At 31.6% G+C, this 21,692-nt stretch overlaps 1 protein-coding gene across 1 annotated transcript in view; it reads right to left on the bottom strand.

The window, feature by feature from the left end:
* The window catches only part of Hydr2 (abhydrolase domain-containing protein 2), a 37,256-nt gene extending 16,078 nt beyond the window's left edge, over positions 1–21,178 (bottom strand). The window contains exon 1 of the mRNA XM_088261424.1: positions 20,679–21,178. Within this exon, the coding sequence (XP_088117550.1) occupies positions 20,679–20,833 (155 nt within the window). The 5' untranslated portion in view covers positions 20,834–21,178. The remainder of the gene's footprint in view (positions 1–20,678) is intronic.
* Between the last annotated feature and the right edge of the window lie 514 nt (positions 21,179–21,692).

The following is a 21,692-nucleotide window of genomic DNA, read 5'->3' as shown; positions in this document are numbered from 1 at the left end:
CATTCTCCAGTTGCTAACCGTAAACGTCAATGTATTTTTTGTTCGTTCTGTCCGTAAGAAAAGCGAAGTTTATTGTTATTTTTTTATTATTTTATTGTAGATGAAATCTAAGTAAAATTGGAATTCACGTGTAAATGAAGCTGGTGAACCATTTTAACGAGCCTGTCGCTGGGGATTTTAAATAGTCTGTAGTATTATTAATATTTCAAAAAGGTAGTAGCATAATAATAATAATAAAAACGTAAGAAATGTAACATGTGCTTAAAATTCTAGGTTAATTTTCAAATTCATATCGTACACTATTTTTTGTGTGTAGTAGATTTTAGACCCCCATGTTACTCAAAAAATGGTCTTATCAATTTTGATTCAAAGATATGACGATCCTTATAAGATATGACGCAAGTAAGATAAATTGAAAAATTAAAAAATATTTGTTCGATTCCATGATAAAATTATTATTAAAAACCGATTCACTTGGATATTATCATTTAAAATCGGCTTCATTGTGTCAAAATATTTTTTTGATTTGATCTAATTGTGTGCATGATTCATTCGCTGTTGCTATGCAAAACTCTAACGGGCTCTCGAGACGTTATGAAATATAATATACATGCCATTACATTACTCGGCATTCAAACAAAAAAATCTAATTGCTTGAATGTTTTTAGCTTCATAAATTTTACTTACTAACGTGTCGAGTTTTACATAAATAAATAATGTTCGTTGAAAATAAGTCGCAAAAATGGACGACATACATAAATTATGATAAAAAACATGCACATTTTTAATATGTTTATGTATTTTTTAGCGTAGAAAACCTAAATCACACACACAATCCTTATCTCTGTTATTCGATAAACGTATTACATATCATCGCTCCCCTGATTAACCGTGGTAACTGTCATTTTTGAGGAATTTCGGTTATGAATAATTTTATTTAAAGTTTCTAAGCATGTACACATGCTCACTATGTACCATAACTTCCTTTCACCATTTAACATATATTAAGTACGTGAAAAAATGGTATCAGTTTTCAAAAATAATAATTACGTTAATATAAAATTAAATCCTAACTTTATCGATACATAAAATAATCAATCAAAGAAACGTAAAAGAAGAATTCAACCACTTGCTTAGATTTTACATTACGGATGAAGTAAACGGCAGAAAATTTGTGTAAACACAGTTACGACCATTAGTCGGTGATGGACCAAGGTCTGCAAAATAAAAATACACACAAGATAATCAAAACACGTCGGTTTTGTGTGATCAATACAAATAAAAGTATTTGTTATCAGCATACTTTATTTATTTGTAACCCCCGCCAAAAGTTGATATAAACTGATAATATTATAACGAACCTCATGGAATATATAATTCAGAAATTAAAGTAATGTGAATTTTTAATCGTGGACAGAATGGTGAATTATGCACGATAGTATAGTGATAAGAAGTCGTCAGCCATGTGATGGCTCGAGCATCCATATTACATACACTGTCTCTGTTGGGACATTTAAGTCATACGTCATTTATACAGTTTTGATCAGTTTACCTATTTTTCTGCATTGAATGTGATTCTGCTGATTTATGACACTTAATTAATCTATAGAAATTTACTGGAATAGTATTTCATTCGAAACTGATCCGATTACTTTACCAAACTGTTATTTCCAATACAATAAAAGCGTAGAAATTCAATTCAGTTCCACGTGGAAGAGAAAAAGAGAAATTGATACGATGTTTTTTTGCTAACTCATGGTAGTCAACCAATTAAATCAAACGTATAACATCGTTACGACAAATAAAATAATTAAAATACAACATAATGATATATTGTTATTGTAAGCTGTTTTCGATCTCAGATTGATTCGCCAAATCACATAACCCATTAATTCGGAAGAGAAAGTGGTCGCGAATCATAAAATTATTTTTTCTTACGAGAGAATTTGATTTCCACCACCCAATTTGAATTCTGCGGTTAGATTTAATAACAGGCAATGAGAATAAATTGTTTGATTACTTCACTGAGAGTAGTAAACTAGAATCAAAATGGCCGGCTAAGCAACCTCGTAGTTTCTAACTAGGGACTCATTTGCAGTCCCGGGATTTCGAGGTTTTTGAATTCAAACCCCAGGTTTAATCCCAGGGTAGGTGGTTAGAGAAGGTTTTCAACATCCATTTTTTTGTATAGCGTTTCAATTGAAGTAAAAAAAAAACACGTAATTAACTTCTTACATCAACCTAACGCAAACACCAACAAAAACACGTGTTTCTGAGCATAAAAATAAATAATATTTAACGCCTTTTAAATGAGAAATAATTTCCATTTTAGGTGGAAAACGTGAAAATCAGATTAAGTAATCATTTTTACTAGTAAAATAATAAGTATTTTTTTGTAAATGCAAACAAAGACACAGAGGTATAAGTACATGTGACCAAGCCAGCTGCTTATACTGTACCTTCTTTTTTGTATTATTATTTTTATGAATAAATATAACATTTTGTCAAAAAAAATATGAAGGCATGCCCTATATGTTAATAAGTCAGAAAATCCCGGTATCAACAGTTTAATGTTTTAGGATTTTTTTCCGGTAAAATCGCCGAGATCCCAAATCCCGAGATTCAATTATCTACTCCCAGCATGTGTAGCATGTCCCGCGTCATGTACGGAGAAGGTGAAACAATGATACATTCATTATGGGCGGTCCGTAGAGTCAAGTTAGGTGATCATTATTGATTCTCGACGGCGTGGGCCAAGGTCCCTCTCTAGTGGAACCTTCTGTATATATAGTATGCCAGGCATCCACCTATTCAGTTATTCGGCGAGATGCCGTGACGTAACTGACATTCGCAAGCCGCGTGATCGAATTATCGCGATTTGAGAATTTGCTCTGACCCCTTCAATTATATGATATAAAAATGTTTATCATACGAGTACATTAATGAAACAAAATATCTCATCTCAAACGCCAAGCGAGTGTTTTTGCCTAGAATTTTCACTCATGAATTACATGAAATTATAGTAACTTTAAACATAAAGAGTAAATCCACTCACGAGTAGGCATCGGCTATGAAACTTAAAGAGTTGAAGCCTGGTAGGGTCATGATAAGCGGTGTTGCATAAGCCGTAGCTAGATATCAGAGTCACTTGGACGTTAGGTAATTCAAAAATCTCAAACGTTAATTAAATTTGATTATAGTATGGTTCTTGCTTTTTGTACGTCATATTTCCGTAAACTTTGCAATTCAGATCACATTAAAAAAATAAATCTCATGTATTGAATATTAAAAATTATTTGCCATCATGTAGTCATTAGCACGTCTGGTTACCGTGGGGTTCCCTATCGATTTACTAAATGTATAGGGAATCGAAAAGTTCGCCATAATCACTATAATTTAATATATAACCCAGAAGCGTACAACTAGTCTTCAACCTTGCCTTCGTGTAATTTGCGATCGAGATAATACTGCATTAATTAGTGAATTAGGGTACTCTGTGCATCACGGGGTGACGACCTATGCTATATCCGTGATGGTTCATAACATCACAAGAGGAGATCATAAATAATAAGTACAGCGAGGCCAACTGGGGAATATAAACCAAAAGATTGACACAAATAGCGAACACTTCTCGTTTAAAACGAAGGCCTGTTTGGACGTCCATCAACGGCCTGGATTTTTCTGATGAGTTTTCTAGAGTTTTCTTATAAGAAGAACAATTGCGGAGAAGTTTCTCAATTGCTATAGTTATTTTATTAGGTCTACACAGCCACAGCCTTGATCCTGACACTGAAGATAAGTATATGGCAAACGAAGAACAAACCTTTTGAATAATATATAAACCATGCGTTATAAGCAAGGTAAAAAATAATGCACTTTTGAAAAAAGGCAAGACAAAGAAAACTCTTTAGTGAATGTAAACAAAAATTTAAGTATAAGTTGCAGGTTCCCAAATTTTGGTCAAGTACCTTCCTGCCAAAATTTCTCGTCAAAGGCGGAAAGCAAATTGCCGGAAATTCCTCTAATGGAGATGGGGGAGAAACGAAAATTCATCGAGGCCTCCAATATGTCTCCTAGAACCTCTGGTGCCCTCTAAAAGATCTCTCCAGCGCCATTTGCGTTGCCGTATCGCCTCCGTTGGGAACCTATGCTTTAATCCATTACCGATGAATATAAGTAGAATATAATATCACGTTTACTATCTAAAAAATAAATACCTACACATAAAACTAAGTTATTTTAGGTAAATCGTGTAGCGATAATAAGATGTTGAAGCAAAACTATCGCAGTGTTATGTAAAAGTTGATCGTTAAATCCAACGGCAATCTGGCACAGAGAAAATCGAATAGGGCAGGTTTCTAGTCTCCGAGCAACCTTTGGAGAGAGATTGCTCGCAGTTTGGAGTTGAGATTCAATAGTGTCATTATGATGCAATGGAAAAGTTTCTGCACTGTTTCTGCTTTATGTATACCGTATGTTTTGTGCAATTTTCTAGGACCCGTTTGCATACTGCATTAACTGTAACCGTCAGCACTATTATTACAGAGGGGATAATGTGCCAGGAACACATTTTTTGCACAACTAGGGTTATTAAAGTCCTATAATCATCATTTGAACAATATTTTGTTGCAAATAAATAAACCTGTCATACCTATACAATTAATCGATTGCGTAACTATGAGCAATAAAGATGGCTACTTTATAAGTTTTGTCTATTTTTGAATAACCAACAATACCTGCTAGACGACGTTTTTATATTTTTGTTTTGAAGATTTGACAAAAAAAAGTATTTATTCATTCTGCATGTTAAGTATACAAAATTATTAAAATGACCAAACAAAAATTCTTTATTGTTGTTTTTTTTTATTCGACAAAAATACATAACATTAAAACCGATATTCTATCTGAGTGAAAATAGCCTATTAATAATAAATTTGGATAACTTATATAGCGCCATTTTCGTAAAAAAAATACCTCAAGGGCGCTCCACTGTGAATGAATTGTATTCCTGTATGAATTGAATCTATTGTGTGCCTACCTGCATAATCCTAAAAATACATTTGAAATTTCAAAGTATTTTATATGATTTGTATATAAATAAAATTTACGAAAATAAAAATGACGAAATAAAGCCTTGTAGAGTAAATAGATACCATGAGCTCGTATGTATTTATGAGAACGTACCTGTTCATTAATATTGTTGACATTTCATTATTCAGTTTATTTGCAAACGGTTACGGATGAGTCGATCCAGAAAGTGAAGTTAAACATACAATTAAATTGTCAATGCTTGCAAAAAAGTTTAATAATTAATACTTGGTTTTGCAACGAACAAGTGAAAATAAAGGTTTCGCAAGAACGCTTTTCCTAGGGGCCGTGGCCAGACCGCGTATTCACACGACACGCGCTATGCATTCCGTTTAAACCTGCATAACCTAGAATAATTACTATCGTTAAAATTGTGTAGTGGTCAGCGCGTTATGCTACCGTGCTGTAGGTCCCATGTTCGATTCCCAGGGGGGTCCAAATAAATGCGGGTGATTTTCACTCTCTTATTTATTTAATATCACCCTGGACTGGTCTCTGAAGCGCAGGAGTGATCACCTTGCTATCATGCAATTAACGATCAATACTGCGTCGCTACGATGCAGTGCCCTATGCACCATTGGGTGCGGATAAGGGTTAGAAGAAGAAGAAGAAATTGTTTGATCGTTATTTTATAATCATCCAAAAGAAATACAATTTTCGATTTTTTTCTGTAATAAATATTTCAATACATAAGTATTACTAATTTTATTACACTTTAATTTAATATAATTTATCTTACTTCTAATTGATTTATAAGGTAATGAAGAGAAATTCTTCATTTACTTTATTTTAGAATACAATCCATTATTTGATTGGTTTTGGTTCAGAATTCATTTTGTGATAATTTTTTGCACATAACGTAAAACGTATATATTTATGTATAAAGATACTAATTGCAAGGTTTGTTTTTAATTGCCGTATTACAGTTTTAGGCTGTGTATTAAAATGTGATCGATTGTAAGCATTTTCAATATTACGTTTGGCAAGTTATTATAATTCTTTTTATGCAAGTCTTTCTATACTTAAGGATTCCACACCGTGCACTATTACACAATCGGATTGCCTTATAAACGGTAACGTAATAACAACTTTATAGTAACTTGTACTTGTGATTACATACTTACATAGTTTAAGTCGGTCAGTATCCCATCATGTGATATAATACACGGTTCAAAATATCCATTATTTTTATTGAGATTTTGGTATGCATTGTGTTGATTCAGTGCTGCCCTGATGTTTAACTACGTGAAAACGAGTGCCTTAAATTTCTATATAGACACTTACATACTTTAAAAAATAATCATTATTATTTTTTATGGAAGTTTTACTTGGTAAATATCACTTTTGCTTAAAATCTATTGTGACACGAGTTTTGATACATTCCGCATCATTTTCAAACAGCGTATTCGAAAGAAATAGTCGCAATAACCAAGTAAAAATTAAACTAAAAATGGATAGATTAAAGTGATTGCCGAATCAGATAATAAAAACAATTATTTTACCTCGTTTCAATTAACGTTACAATGCATCTGTCAAATTCCGTGATTATCATAAAATCCCGTTTTTAGTTAATATTTTAACGCTTAAACCACACTAACATCTGAAATATTGTATTCTATGCATTATCGTGTATTTTTATTTTAAATAAAAATATTTATAGCTATCCGAAAACACATGACTGCAAAAAATTAAGTATTAAACATGAATCCTCTCATAGTTTCAGATGAACTCTACAAATTAAAAAAAATAAACTTTAATGCATGATTTATGGCGATGTATGTGAATTATTCAAATCCTAATCCGCACCCGATGGTGCATAGGGCACTGCATCATATAAACGCAGTGTTATATTGATCGTTAACACGTGAATGAAGGAAAAACGAACAGTCCTTCGCTCCAGGATAATATTGAATAAACCTTAGAGTGAAAAAAATACTTATATTTATTTAACCCCCCCCCTGGGAATCGAACCCGGGACATTAAGTACGGTAGCCGAGCGTGCTGACCATTACACCACAGAGGCGGACAGATGTGAATAGATCCCAATTTGGGAATAGTTTTGTGATTGATTTATACTGAGTTTAATTTTTTATTTTATAAGACACATAATATATTATTTTACCCAGAACAATCGCACTATGTCTTCTAAGTCTTTTCTAGAACACTATTTAAAATGCTTATCAAGGACACTTGAAACTTGAACACTAACAAGTCTAAATGCGTTCCTAGTCGAAAAAGAAGAAAACTACGGAAAGTTAGTGTATAGTGATACATGTGCGTAGAACATTCTATGTTAGGTAACCGGCTTCTAGCCTCTACCCACTTCTCCGACGCGTTGCTATTTGCTACATTGTGCTGAGAGTATTTTTTAACAAAAAATATATTCACTTTACGCACACGATGGTATATAGGGTATCGCGTCGGATAGACGTTGTATTTAATAAATAAATAATTTACTTAAATAAATTAACAGCTCAGCAATTATTATTAAAAATAAATATCGTTTCGTCGGATTGCAAAAAAAAAAAAATAATAATAAAAATAATAATAATAATAATCATTTTAAGTTAGCTATAAACTCATTTATCTCAAAACTACTGTTTTTAACTTGCGGCTATTTGCCTTTGCACATTAGCGATGTTATGTACCGATTAAAAATGCTTATATGCACCTAAGGTCGGTAAGATAATATTATATTATATTAGATATATTGTTTTTAGTATTATGAACAGAAAGAAAAATCACACATCCTGTGGACGTCTTCTGAAAATGGACATATAGTTTTCCTGGGTCGCGTGAGCACAAAGTAGAGATGTGACTAATGAGTAATTGATACAGTTTCAGTTACCCGATTGGGATGGTGTTCGTTATATTTCCCGGTTTATATATTTTGTTTTTTTTTTCTATCCCAAGTTTTCTATGCCAAATTGTCAAATGCATTAGGAGCTAGAAACACGCAATTAATTTTCATCACTGATTGGCGTAATTAATTTTAAATGATCGAATCCAGAAACCGAATCAAGTAACGAATTATTTTGAAGAAGTTGTGATTTGATTCGGTTTCTTCATTCGATTTCCCAAGTCTACCACAAAGTACATAATTATAAAAACGTCTAGATTTCAATATCACAACGGGTCGCAACACGTGGTGCATGTCCCAAGAGTGTCACGGTGTCACGTGCCACCTGTCCACGGTAACATGATAAATAAATAAATAGGTATCTAACAAGAATACAGGAAATTAAAAAGCTAAATTTCCCAGGGAAATCAAAGCGAATAAATTCATTATCCTAAATTTGAAGGCAGTTGTATCTATTGTTTCATGATTCGTTAAACTAAATTCATTCAATGGCCTACGCACATTGTAAATACTTGTACGTCCATAATGTGTATCGTATGTCGCTCGCTTCCTTTCAACAACTTCATAAATCAAAAAACTTGATTTTGCAGGAGATCGTTTTTAATATTTAATAATATAATACAATTTATTACAAATAAATATCAAGCCACTTATTGAACATTTTACTGTGCAACAGATCTTTTTTGGTAAAACCTGAATGTTTTTTCTCCATTTGAATAATATTTTGTACATTAAAAAAAGTAATTAAACAATATCTTTTCTTCAAAATGCAAAAACAACACTTTCTGCCCTGTAGCGGGTAAATATTAAGTTTAAAATATGCTGCTTTTGCTGGGATATAGTACATTTTTTGGACATGCCGAAAACATGCACAATTGAAAATTGGCCATTTTTTATATATATGACGTTATTGAAAGGAGTGAGCGATGTATACAACATGACCGCAGAATACAAAGAACATTGCTAAAATGGTAACATTATACAGCGATTTTTCACTTCTCGTGTTAAAAATAGACATAAAAATATTATTCGCTTCTAAGGTTATTCGCTCGTAAAAATAACAATACCCAATATTCTGTGGCTACATATTTATTCTGCGTGAAGGTGATAAAGAACTTTACATAGTAAATGGTGAGTTTTACTAACCCATTGTGAAATAAAATAACCAATAATTATTTCCATGAAACGAGTAATACGGTGTAATTTTGGTATTTTTTTTCTGTTCACTACAAAACAACAAAACCCAACGTAAAAATGGCTCTGCATTAGGTGTAAAAAGAGATGGGTAATTAAAATGTTACACTTTCTTACAAAGTAGGGCAAAATACCAAACGGGAGAGTGATGTCGTTTGTACTGGCGCTCAAATTTTAATGTGAAAATAAGTTTATCGACTGGATCTAGAAAAACTCGTTGCTAGAACCTGGGCGATATTAATTATGTAAATTGTATTCAAGTACGTATTCATGATTAGAGAGTGAAAATGCACGTAAATACTACTTGCCTTTAATCTCCTGCCCTATGTTTTTACTCAAATACTACTACTACTTTCATTTTTGGACAATAATTTAACGATTGAACCACTAAATTTTGAGTGTTCTCTGCCTGAACAACTCTCCCAAAATAAAAGTATCGAAAAATTTGTTAAACGCCCGAAATCGTTTTCTGAAATCAAAGTATTGCTGTACATTATTTAATACTACTATTCTTCTTCTTCTAACCCTTATCCAATGGTGCATAGAGAACTTCATAGTATTGGCGCAGTGTTATCTTGATCGTTACTTACATGAAGGCAAGATGATCGCTCCTGCGCTTCAGAGACTAGTCCAGGGGAATATTAAAAAAATATTAGAGTGTAAAATCACCAATATTTATTTTAACCCCCCCCCCCCTTGGGAATCGAGCACAATAGCTAAACACGCTAACCATTTTACCACGGAAGCGGAATATTATTATTAGCCCAAAAAAATCGATATAAATAAATTTAATATCGTTAGCTTAAATAAAAAACATTATATATTACAGACAGACTTCATACAGAGACTAAATTAAGCGTCATCGATTGTTGTCTTTTTGTCAATTCGTAATTATCTAAACATCTAAATGTAAAAACATTTTATTCCAACAGTTTTACCTTATCTCTCAAACAAATTATGTCAAAAAAATGTGTAAGATATTTAATATTTGTATAACTCATCGGAGACACAATAACGACGTTGGTGACGTACGTTAACGACAAAAACTTTACTATTTGTTATCTATCACTTACAAAAATCATAAAGTAAAAAAAAAACAAATTGATAAAGTTCACATCAAAATTATCTATGTAATGCGCAACATTAAATGGATTAAAGTTGTTGACAAAATGGCAAAAATGTTTTTGGAATGTATTTTAATGTGTTATTGGCTAATAAATAATTATGAAAAATCACAAGACTATCGGTAAGATTCTTATTGAAATCTGTAGATAAATAAGAGAGATATGAAGGTTTAAACTTTAGATATTTGAATAAAACGTAAAACGAACACCGCTATACGTCATCAAATTTTTCGTCATCGGGTGTGTTATGGGGCGTATCCCTTTATGTATCTGCTTTATAGAGCTGTAATAGTAGTAGTAGTGTGGATTCGTTTCTGTGACGTCATTCGTTGCTAACTTACGAAAACCACGTTTTTACGAAGGCGAATTTTGCAACAACAAAAAAATGATGAATGAAAATATTGATTATATCGGCTGTTATAAACACAAAACGACTCTAATACAATCCTTTATAGGTTGAGTATGTTAAATTAGATATTTCTCCCATATGAAAATGATCCATTCTTTTTACGCATCCAAGATTGGATAACCGAAACACCCGTGCGTTTTAGTATCGCAAGAACTAGGTCTACGACAACTTTGGAGACAAAATTAGACGGAGTGCCTAGAACGTAGAACGCGGAAGATAAGTCGATATATAGAATCACATTTCTAAGCTAAAAATAATGTTCTTCGCGATCAAGTATCAACGTATTTAAAACATAGTACGGCCACAAATTACTGGAATAGCTTGCTGAATTCAAAATCTAGATTGTGGGTACTTCCTACACATGTCACAGAATGGATGTTGCATGCGTTCTGTGATGTATGCAGCAATAATAAAAATACAAATTATAAATTTCACGACCATTTGAATTCACAACCGGAATTCCGGATCTAAATTTAGAAAGGCGTATTCAGAAAAAAATAGTTATATAAATATGTACCTAGATGTTTATAAGTTCATGTATTTTTGCATGTATTTAATAAATTGCTTGTAAATATATTAAATCCTACAGCATAATTTAATTATTAGTCTTGAGAAAAAAAATGTTTGCTCTGAAACTGGTCGATAAGTATTATGATCTTTTAATAACGTTATTTTTTAAGTTATAAAAATAGAAAATTCAAAGTTACTGCTTTAAATACTAATCATAGTCTTCTTCACCAGTTTCATATATCTCAATGTATTTCTGGAAATATCACCATGGATAAATAAATAATAATAAAAATAAAAACAGTACTTTCCCAAATAAAATGTTTCTTGCAGTCAAAAATTTTAATTTTCCACGAGGAACGAATATAGTCGTCGCCGTCTCTCCATGTATGTACAAGTACGTTCTACAAGTTGTACGCACAAACGAACATAAAATTTGTATGCATATTTGATAAAGTTCAAATGGCATGTCACACAGCGTAGGTGTTCGGGTGATTGGTGGTCCACTTGTTGGTTTTTTATATTGTTGTGAAGAATAAAAATGGCTTCTATGTGATATAATCATGATTGATGTAACGTGTATCTAGGCAGAGACTCCCGGGCGATATGTAAATCAAATCACGAATAATAATTCCTTAAATATTGAACGAATAATAAGCCTTAAGCAAGCTTAAAAGCGAATTACTGTCGACTCGATAAAGAAGCACATAAAAAAGGAAGGGTTTCTAACGGGGCAGGTAATACGGACGTATATCCTCTCTTCCCATTTAACTAAATTGGACTGACATTTGATGAGTTGATAACACACTTTAGTTTACACGCAATACATATATGTTATTTATTATTCTCAGACGAATGTGTGGCAAAGCAATGTTTGATAAATGTTCGAATGATGAAATAAGGAAAGAATGCAAGGCTGAGATAAGCATTATCGATAAAATTAAGAAAGGTGTGTTGAGATGGTTTGGACATGTGGAACGGATGAATGAGGAAATAACGGTTAAACAAATTTATGAGGCGAATGTAGTTGGAAAAAAGAAGCAGAGGAAGACCGAGGAAAACTTGGCACAATCAGGTATGTAAAATACTTGAAAGCGGCCGGGTCAGGAGTCATAATAATCGTCGGGTATGTATGAGGAGATGCATGAATGTGGAAGAGGCGAAGAATGTTTGCAAAGACAGAGTGGTTTGGCGTTCGATTCTCTCTGCCTACCCCTGCGGGGAAGCGGCGTGATGGTTAGTTAGTTCGTTAGTTTTTTTATTCTCAGAGTTGACCCGACCAATGTACGAACAGGAATGTTTTCCTTATGTACGAGGTGTTGTGTAATGCTACCGCCCCTAAGGCATGTATGGATAAACGATACAAACATCCGAACAGAATGTGTTTGTTAGATCAATTCTAATGAAAACTCCTGCACCAACATATAAAATAATTTTATTTTAGGAGCTTTTTTTAATCAGGCTTTCACCCAAACTCTTCGGGTGTGCAAATCAAGGCGAGTGGCCGAAAATTAGGTACCCCAACATAAAAATGATTAAACTGTTTAATGTTGTGTTTTCCTGGTGAAATTATTGTAAATCACCATATAATCTATTGACACAAATAGAAAACTAGATAAACCGGATGGTGAACGTGGAAACGTGAGAATTATTTTCCAATCTAGCTATCGGTTATGCTCGTATTATCGCGAATGAAGAAAATATTTCATTTTTCCTCAATTGTATATACAAGGCAATATTTAAAATTTATGTGGGTATATTGTAGAAAAACAAAAATGATAAGAATATCTAAGAATTTAAGTTGAATAAAAGCAAAATTTAAAAAAATTAAGTAACTCTATTTCAGATTACGATTTTCAATTATAATGAAAATCCTAGGTAAGAAAAAAGATGTAAAATATATATTTTTTTATCAATGTATACCAAGAACAATTTATAATAATATATAATTTTAAGTATATAATTTAAAATAATAAGTATAATCAAATATAACACATGAATCATCCACGTGAGTGATGACGTTTTTATTATCTTCTCTTGGAAAATTGTACGTAATAGAAAATAACATACTAGCGGATAAAATAACTTTGAAATATGTACAGGGTATACTTAATTTGGCGTGATATACGATTTTGGGGCAGCCAGTGACATAGAAAATAATTTTTGCGTATAAAGGATTAGACAAAGTCGTACTAACATTGCAATTGATTATAACATTACTAATTTTACACAAGTTCATTTACCTTAAAACATAAATAATAAAGGTATGGGTGAAATATTTCTGTTAATTTGGCAAAGCACCCAGAATTGAGTGGTACATACCACGAAAAACTGATTTTTAAAATTTTATTATGCCATTTAATTTTTACTTGCAATTTAAAAAAACTAATGTCATTAAGAAGTTTTCATTTACAAACGAACACTTTTTATTGACCACTCTAATACTTTAATGTTTTTGTTATATTTCATGAGGGCTTTATGATTGCATTATTGATTTATGGAGAATTTAGCGATAGGAGGTGCTGGACAATTAGCGGAAACTTCCAAACGAATGTCCTGAAGGAACTCAAGGTAAGAAAGTAAGGGGATAAAAATTGAATTATACAGACACCATATATGCATAACTACCGGTTGTTTTGCTAAAGTTTATATAATCTTGTATTATACACAACGCGTATGTATTATCATATTATATGTTTATTATTAAGCAAGTAATTAAGCTTCCGTATCTTTTTATGTTATCAGTAAGTTAAACGAAGAAAAAAAAACATACGTAGGTCTCTTATTTTAATTTTCTTATGGAACTATCATTATTTCAAACTAATTTGGAACGCTTCAAAACCGTGTGATTACACTATAATTACAAACGAAGGCTTATAATTCAATTCATCCGAATCGTTTTTATTACAAGTTTAGAAAAGCATTTATTAAATTGAAAAGAAATCAATTTATGAAACGTGAGTTAGTAAAAATAATAACCGTGTAATAAAAAGTTTAGTGTATAATAATAAGTTAGGCACCTGAGTATATCTATCTTTAAAGTCAACGGCAAGAATGATGGGATAACAAGAGAATCATAACTTATAGGTTGTAAATAGTAGGTAGTACGTGTAAAACTGTAAAAATTAAGAAAGAAAAAATCATTTAAGCAGTGAATGTACTAAGTTAACCAAGAAATATACAACAAAAAGAATTAATGGAGCGAATTGAATGGAAGAGACGCAAAAAGGATGTTTTAATGTGGAATTCGTTCTTCATTTATTAAATTTCAAGATTTTTTTTTAAATGGACAAAATGCGAGTAAAAATCCATACGAAAATATCATTCTTAAATCCAACGCTATAAAAAAAGCGAAATGCAGATTGTTAAAAAAAGAGCTTTAAAAAAAACTTTGAAAAAACATTGACAAATTCTTAATTACTCGAATAAAGTTAAAAAATTATTAAAAAATATTTAAATTATTATTGTTAAATCAACAAAATTATTATTTAAAAAATTTCAAGTCCCAAATATAGAATCCATTTATAAAAAAAACCGCAGTTTTTCAAATACTAAAGGGTGACAACTATTTAAATTTATCATCGAGATTCTCAAACGATTTTTCTACTCCAAAATGCAACACCAAGCAATTTCAGCAAAACTTCAAATATTTGGCAATCAAACATTTCAATAAAGAAATAAAAAAAATAGATGATATAAAAATCCTTACGAAAAAAATTAAAGCTCTATACATTTAAATCTTTAAAAAAACTATTATATCTTTTATTATATAACATTAAACCACGAGTGTAAGTCCCTTTCCAAGCACAAGAGCACAGACTCTTTTATGGAGAGGCACAGCGAATCGAAATATAAAAGTTCTCCATATGTATAAATGATTCAAATGTATTATGTTATAAATAAAAATGTAAATTTATTAAATGAATAAAAAAATATAAAAAAAGTAACATAAATCTACCTAATAGGTAATCTTTACTATCCAAAAGTGCGTGCCTGTATAAAATATGTAAAATATGTATTAAGACCTGAAATGAACATTTTTTTTCAAGAATAAATACTAAAGCATCACTATGTATGAGCTAACAGTTTCAACTGCGAATCCGAATTCGTGTTTGCTGTTCCTAATTAAGTTATCATTCACACCTACTTGACCTTTCAACTGAACTGGACTTGTAAGCAATAAATTGTACGGCCTGGCATTAGTTCGAACGATTTATTTTATTTAGGATATTGAAATACAATAATTTTTTATTGTTATTTATATTATTTAAAACATACAATATCATATTCAAGATAAAATCATTCATGCCATGTTTCCAGCTATAAATTATATGTATTTAAAAATTAAATTTAAATCTCTGGTTGTATTAGCTGCATAATATTCGTAATGAGTAATTACTCATTTAAGGATAATGTTATATGCCTACAAACATAACAAGTAACAAAGAGTATTGCAAAAAAAGGTAAAATAAAAAAGCATGTTAAGCAAGAATGAGGTAAAAATTGCGATTCAATCAATATACAGTAAAAATATCAGAACAGGTTTAGAATAAAATTTAAAACAATGTAAATAAGATAAATAAATATAAATAAAACGGACACGGTAAAAAAGGATGTAAGAAATAATCTAAACACATGTATGGTATCTACACCATAAATTATTTAATTGGTAAACTGGAACACAATAAAAGTAACTTAAACAGAAAAAATAAACAAGACCAAAAAATACCAAGTAACAAGAAAAAAATAAAGCAAATTGCTACTATGAGTAGGTACATACTACTATTGACTTTATCCGCACTTAATGGTGCATAGGCCAATATTTTTAATTTATGCGGTAATTTGATTGCTTATTATATAAATGCAAGGCAAGCAGCCCTGCGCTTCAGGTAGCAGTCCAGGTTAAAATGAAATGAATAATAGGGAGAAAAAATACGAGGATTTATTTAAACCCTCCTGAGAATCGATTCCGAGAACTCTAGCATTGAATCCAAATGTGTTAACTACTACACTATGGAAGCGGATAGCGGAAATATGTAGGTTAGAACGTTAAAGTATCTAGGATTTATATTTAATATTTTTACAACGATCAATGTTATTGAATTCTTTATTACGAATAAAATATAGGCATATAGACAATTTGTACAAGAAAAACAACATCACTTATTTGAGCATTTTTCTGTATTCATACGAGTATATTTCTTACAAAGAAAATTTATTGATTTTCACACATTTAGGTTCTACTAACGTGAAATAAATTTATTGGAATGTGTCCAAAAAGACAATATCGCCTACGTAAGCAGTTAATCTTAGGGGGTGGTCCACTACCAAACACGAGAGAGAGGTCATTGTAAACACACTATAACGCCCTTGGCCCACAAAAAGCCATATTTCGCCCACATTTACAAGAATCGATATAATATAAAAACATTAAATCGTCATAAAGTACTTAGCGTACAATTTAACTTTATTTGCTGAGAAAAACCATATATATCGCGGGTTAAATGCCAAAGGGCCACAACGCAAAAAAAAATATATTAAAACTCTTTATTCCATAAATGGTATCTAAATCGTCAATATTTTCATGTTCGAAAAAGACACTTATGATTCTAGTGTTATAAATGTCAATTTCTAATGCTAAAATTATAAGTTTCTTTCGAATATGAAAATGTTGAAGATTTTGATACTATTTTTAGAATAAAAAGTTTAATTTTTTTGCGTTGTGACCCTTTGGCATATAAGCAGCGATATATTGGGTCATTTAAAAAGTCTACGCAGTTTTTTTCGTACATTTTTTAACAAAAAATTTCTTCATCGAAAATCAGTTTTAATCATTAATTTAATCACCGTTATCATCTGTGACCTTTTGCCATTTTTCAGGTAGCTTCATAATTCCATCGGTGTAGAACTTTTGTGGCTTATCGTCGAAAACCTTGGCCAAGTGATTTTCAGCGGCGCTTCGGTCGGCCAATTTTTTACCATCGAGAGAATTTTGCAGAATCCGAAACAAATAATAATCAGACGGTGCAAGATCCGGACTATACGGTGGATGGATCATAACTTTCCAACCATCAGGTCTACATTTGACCTGACGATGGAATGGTTATTCCGAAACCGGTAATCATGAAATAATGTTTTTAAGTGGTATTACACAAAGTGAATGATTAATGATAGGGAGAGTGTTAAATGTATTGTTTGTCGAGAAGGTATGTTGAATGGTTGACGTTATAGTAAGTTGGTATGGATTTGTTGAATACATTATCTAAATGTAATGGTGGTTATAAATCAGAATTCCCGACTGTTGGACAAGATTTATGATGTTTTGCTACTCATTCATACTTTTCCTACCATTTTGCGCCGTATGGGAGAGAACTGTTCATCATTCTGCCATTACCGTGTCGTGGCATGACAATATTTTATAACAAAAACATAAATGTAATCTGACCGATAATTTAACGAACTTTCACGGCGAAAGTGTGTCTAAAACACGTGAACGTGACATATTCAAACATTTTATTTATTTATCGACTATTAATTAATATATATCAATGGTCAAATTAGTATCTGCTGATTTTTAACAACACAAAATGATTTAATCGTCAATTTTTATCCTCGTCCAGCCATTTGATAGTAATCTTTAATGTGTTTCGTGATGGCTGTCAATGTTGGATGTATTGAGAAAACAAAATGGTATATTTTATGGATCATTGTCTAGGAATCAAAAAAGAGTAAATGAAGAGTAACAAATAAACGATCATACTTTTGCTAGACATTTCTACTTATTTATTTAAATCCACATGCACATGACAGTAAAGCCAATTATAATCTACACACCGTCAGTAGTAATGGGGATTCGTTTCTGTGACGTCATTCGTTACCAACTTACGAAAACGACGTTTTTACGAAGGCGAGATTTTCAAAAGAAAATTATGAATAAAAATATTGATTATATCGGCTGTTATAAACACAAAACGAGTCTTACACAATCCTTTATAGGTTAATTATGTTAAATTAGATATTCCTCCCTAGTGATAATACCCTATTGGAATGGAATGTAGGTACCTACTCATACATGTTTCATATGATACCATAAGTTTTTTTTTAAATATTGACTTATAATGCGGTGACTGGTTCGTGAAAATTGATCAAAGAAACGAAGATAATTCGAGTTCCTACCTGACAGCAGTCAATCTTCGGCACAATTAAAAGTCTACTTATCGATAATAGCACATGTTAGCTATCCGTGAGCACCTCGCTCAGCCACTCACTTCACAACTAATAATTAATGTAATTATTACATTTTAAAACACATACATAAATTGGTCGTGTCGTGAAAGTAAAAAAAGTACATAAGTATGCATAGACAGCCAACGATCATTTAATTTGAATTATATTAATAATATTATTTAAATTTAACCGGATTTATTTATGTAAAAATATCTTATTTGTAACAAATATTGATTGAATCTAAGTTTTATAAAAAATTATTTAAGTAACACTCTCCTTATCATTCATCGAACACAAAGTGAACGATGAATGATAAGGAGAGTGTTATATTACCATACCACAAAGTTAACAATGCTTTTAACATACAAAAAAAATGTATTTAAGTTTTTTAAATCATATTTCGTCGGAGACGAAGAAATGGTTGATATGTGAATATGGAGGTCTGGGTATTTACAAGACTTACTACATGTCACAGGATGGTTTAATTTATCACTCAATAGACTGCGTAATATTCACCATTCTACTCATGGTCAAACAACCACATTACTCAAATTTCAAACGTTCTTAAAATATATTTTCCATATTTTGCGTTTAAAGTGATATTATTTTTTGACATCTCATCAAAGATGACATCTCATCTCATGTTAAAAAATAAAATAAAAATAACCCTTATAATTGGAGATAATCCATATTTTAGAACAAGTATTTGGACACACTCTAAATGTTTTAAAATTGATAATTAAAACCAGCTAATGACGGGTTGTAAACTCCTGTAAATCCCCAGACTTTTAAATTTCCACCTCGTCGTTCGTCTCTGTCAATTAAAATCTTGATAACAACCCCTTTTAAGATTAAATACAGTAAGTATTTGTAAAGAAATATTTGAACTTTGAGCATACGCAAAATGCTGCTGAGAGATTTATTTACCTACATAATGGTCTGTTTATAAGCTTCTATCAAGGTTTAAACTGAAATTTGACATTGTTTTTTTTAAACCGCAAAATATGTTATGCCGGCACACTTAGTAATATTTATTTTAATATTTTTTTAGGTTTTGTTGACTCCATTATAAATATGTTACATTTAGGAACACAATTTCAGCAAACAATGCTATTTTGGAAGTACAAACATGGACTATTGACATTTCACATGCTGCTTTTTTTGTTCAACAGGCCTTGGAATGTTGGAATACCTGAATGTTATCCCGTCACACATACATGTACATAAATTGTTTGAGTTGTGTTCATTAAAATTAATTAACATGTTTTATATGATAGTCAGTCAGTTTAATCCATAAAAGTGTCTTCCTTCATTCCAGGCTTACTTTACAGCACCCCTATTCACAAATTGTTTGGAATTGAGGTATTTTGGGCATTTACGAAATTCCCCTAGAAGCCAAAAATAAATCTTGTGGACAAAAAACTCGTATTACCTAATTAAAGTATTAACATAATTTTATAGCTTCATAGATGTCCCGTAGAAAAGGGTAAATAAGAAGAAAAAACAGTATCGGTACTTCTTAATGCCTTTTTCGTTTGTTTATTGTGTAGATAATAAATTTTGGATATTTAAAATAAAAAGCTAAAATATTTTTCTCGTACTATTTTTTAAAAAGTTTTTTTTCTTCATAAAATCGATGTTTTCGTACACAAACAGGTAGGTACATAAGAGTACTCGACTTGATTATTTTGAACAGCTAGAAATCTCTCGAAAGCTCGACAGATGGTTACCAAAAATACGCTATGCCATATTTCGTAGGAGTAAATAATATTTTCAGAGCATTGTCAAAATAATTTGAATGAAAATAGCGCTATATGAGGATATTATGATTTAAGGATTTTGCTTAAAAAGTCAGTAAAATATTAAATGACGCCTTACTTATCCCAAATATTTTGATGGAAAAGACCTACGCTATGTCAAAAATCAGTGGGTCAAAGTGACAGATGAGACGCTTTATTTTTCAATTGTTATTATTACTTTCCTATTAGCGTTAAGAATTTACATAAGGACTTTAATTATTATTGTAGTTATAGACTGAAAAAAATAAGGAAGTGAAAAAAGATTAACACGAAAAAATTATGCGTTACGTAAATTTCAGACGTAAAAATACTAAAAAAAAATATGGTATGTTATTGTTTACATACATTTTAACATCAAATTTCATCATAAAAACCAACAAAAAAATGCTCACACTTTTATCGTTGAAAAATCTATCTAATAAATAATGAAGCTGATGGGTGAAGTGGAAAAAGAATTGATTAGAACTTACTGTTCGCCGAGCATCGGAGCAATATTTAGGATGGTCTCGAGGAATCCTCCATCTTTGCACCACAAGATCGGATTCTGCGGCTGTGTGTTGACATTTAGAATTCGGAAAAGAACGCACAAGATCACGGCAACAACAGCCAACAAAACCGTAGACATTGTTACGGTTATTTAAAAGTTCTTTGAAAATTTCAATTCAAGAAATCACTTTTCCGCGAGGGTACGATCCCGCCGAAAACATAAAAATCACCAAAACGAACACTGAATTAACGAATACCGCGACGAAACTCCACCGAGTCTAGATACAGACAACTTGGATTTGATATTTATTACTTATCGGTCACCGTTGCACTTATTTTTTTATTTGATATTTTAGAAATAAATGAATCATTGCATAAATTCGACACTCCCACCCGCCTTCTTATGCCGATACGTCATGATTACCCGATTTTCAAACTTGGAGCGTCCGGCAGCAACTACTCCTGCCTTTCAGCTGTCAAAGTCAAAATACGAACAATTTAGTTCTAATTTCCACCACGACTAATGGATAAGCAAACTGCGTTCTAGTCGCCATCTAGCGGAATCGACTGCTAACATGTTTTGTTTGCAAACACCGCATAGATTTGGTTGTTACCGACTTCACATACTTTTAAAATTGCGTATTCCATAAAATCGTCAGATGGCAGTAATAGTACTTCTTCTGTAGTGTAATGGTAATCTTCCATGCTGGCTTCGGGCGCGATTCCCAAGGTGAGCAAAAATAGATATAGCCCTATGCACCATTGGGTGCGCTTAAGATTATATCAAAGTTATGAAGGTGAAATATATTACTGATATATGACAAAGAAAATGGAGGAGGAATAATAGGATTTTTTAATTAAGACGCGGAAAAAAAAATAACAGCCAAGGAATTGCATTTCTGACTCGTGGAAGTTTTTTTTCTCGCGTAATAAACAGTCAAGATAACATTGTACATGCAGTGCCTTATGCACCATTTTGTGCAAATAATGGTTAGAAC

This window comes from Brachycentrus maculatus, unplaced genomic scaffold (assembly GCF_059751285.1).
Source record: "Brachycentrus maculatus isolate JH-2025_06_01 unplaced genomic scaffold, ASM5975128v1 h1tg000010l, whole genome shotgun sequence".
Taxonomy (NCBI): Eukaryota; Metazoa; Arthropoda; class Insecta; order Trichoptera; family Brachycentridae; genus Brachycentrus; species Brachycentrus maculatus.
Note: the sequence above shows the minus strand (reverse complement) of the source record. Positions and strands in the feature narration are given on the sequence as shown.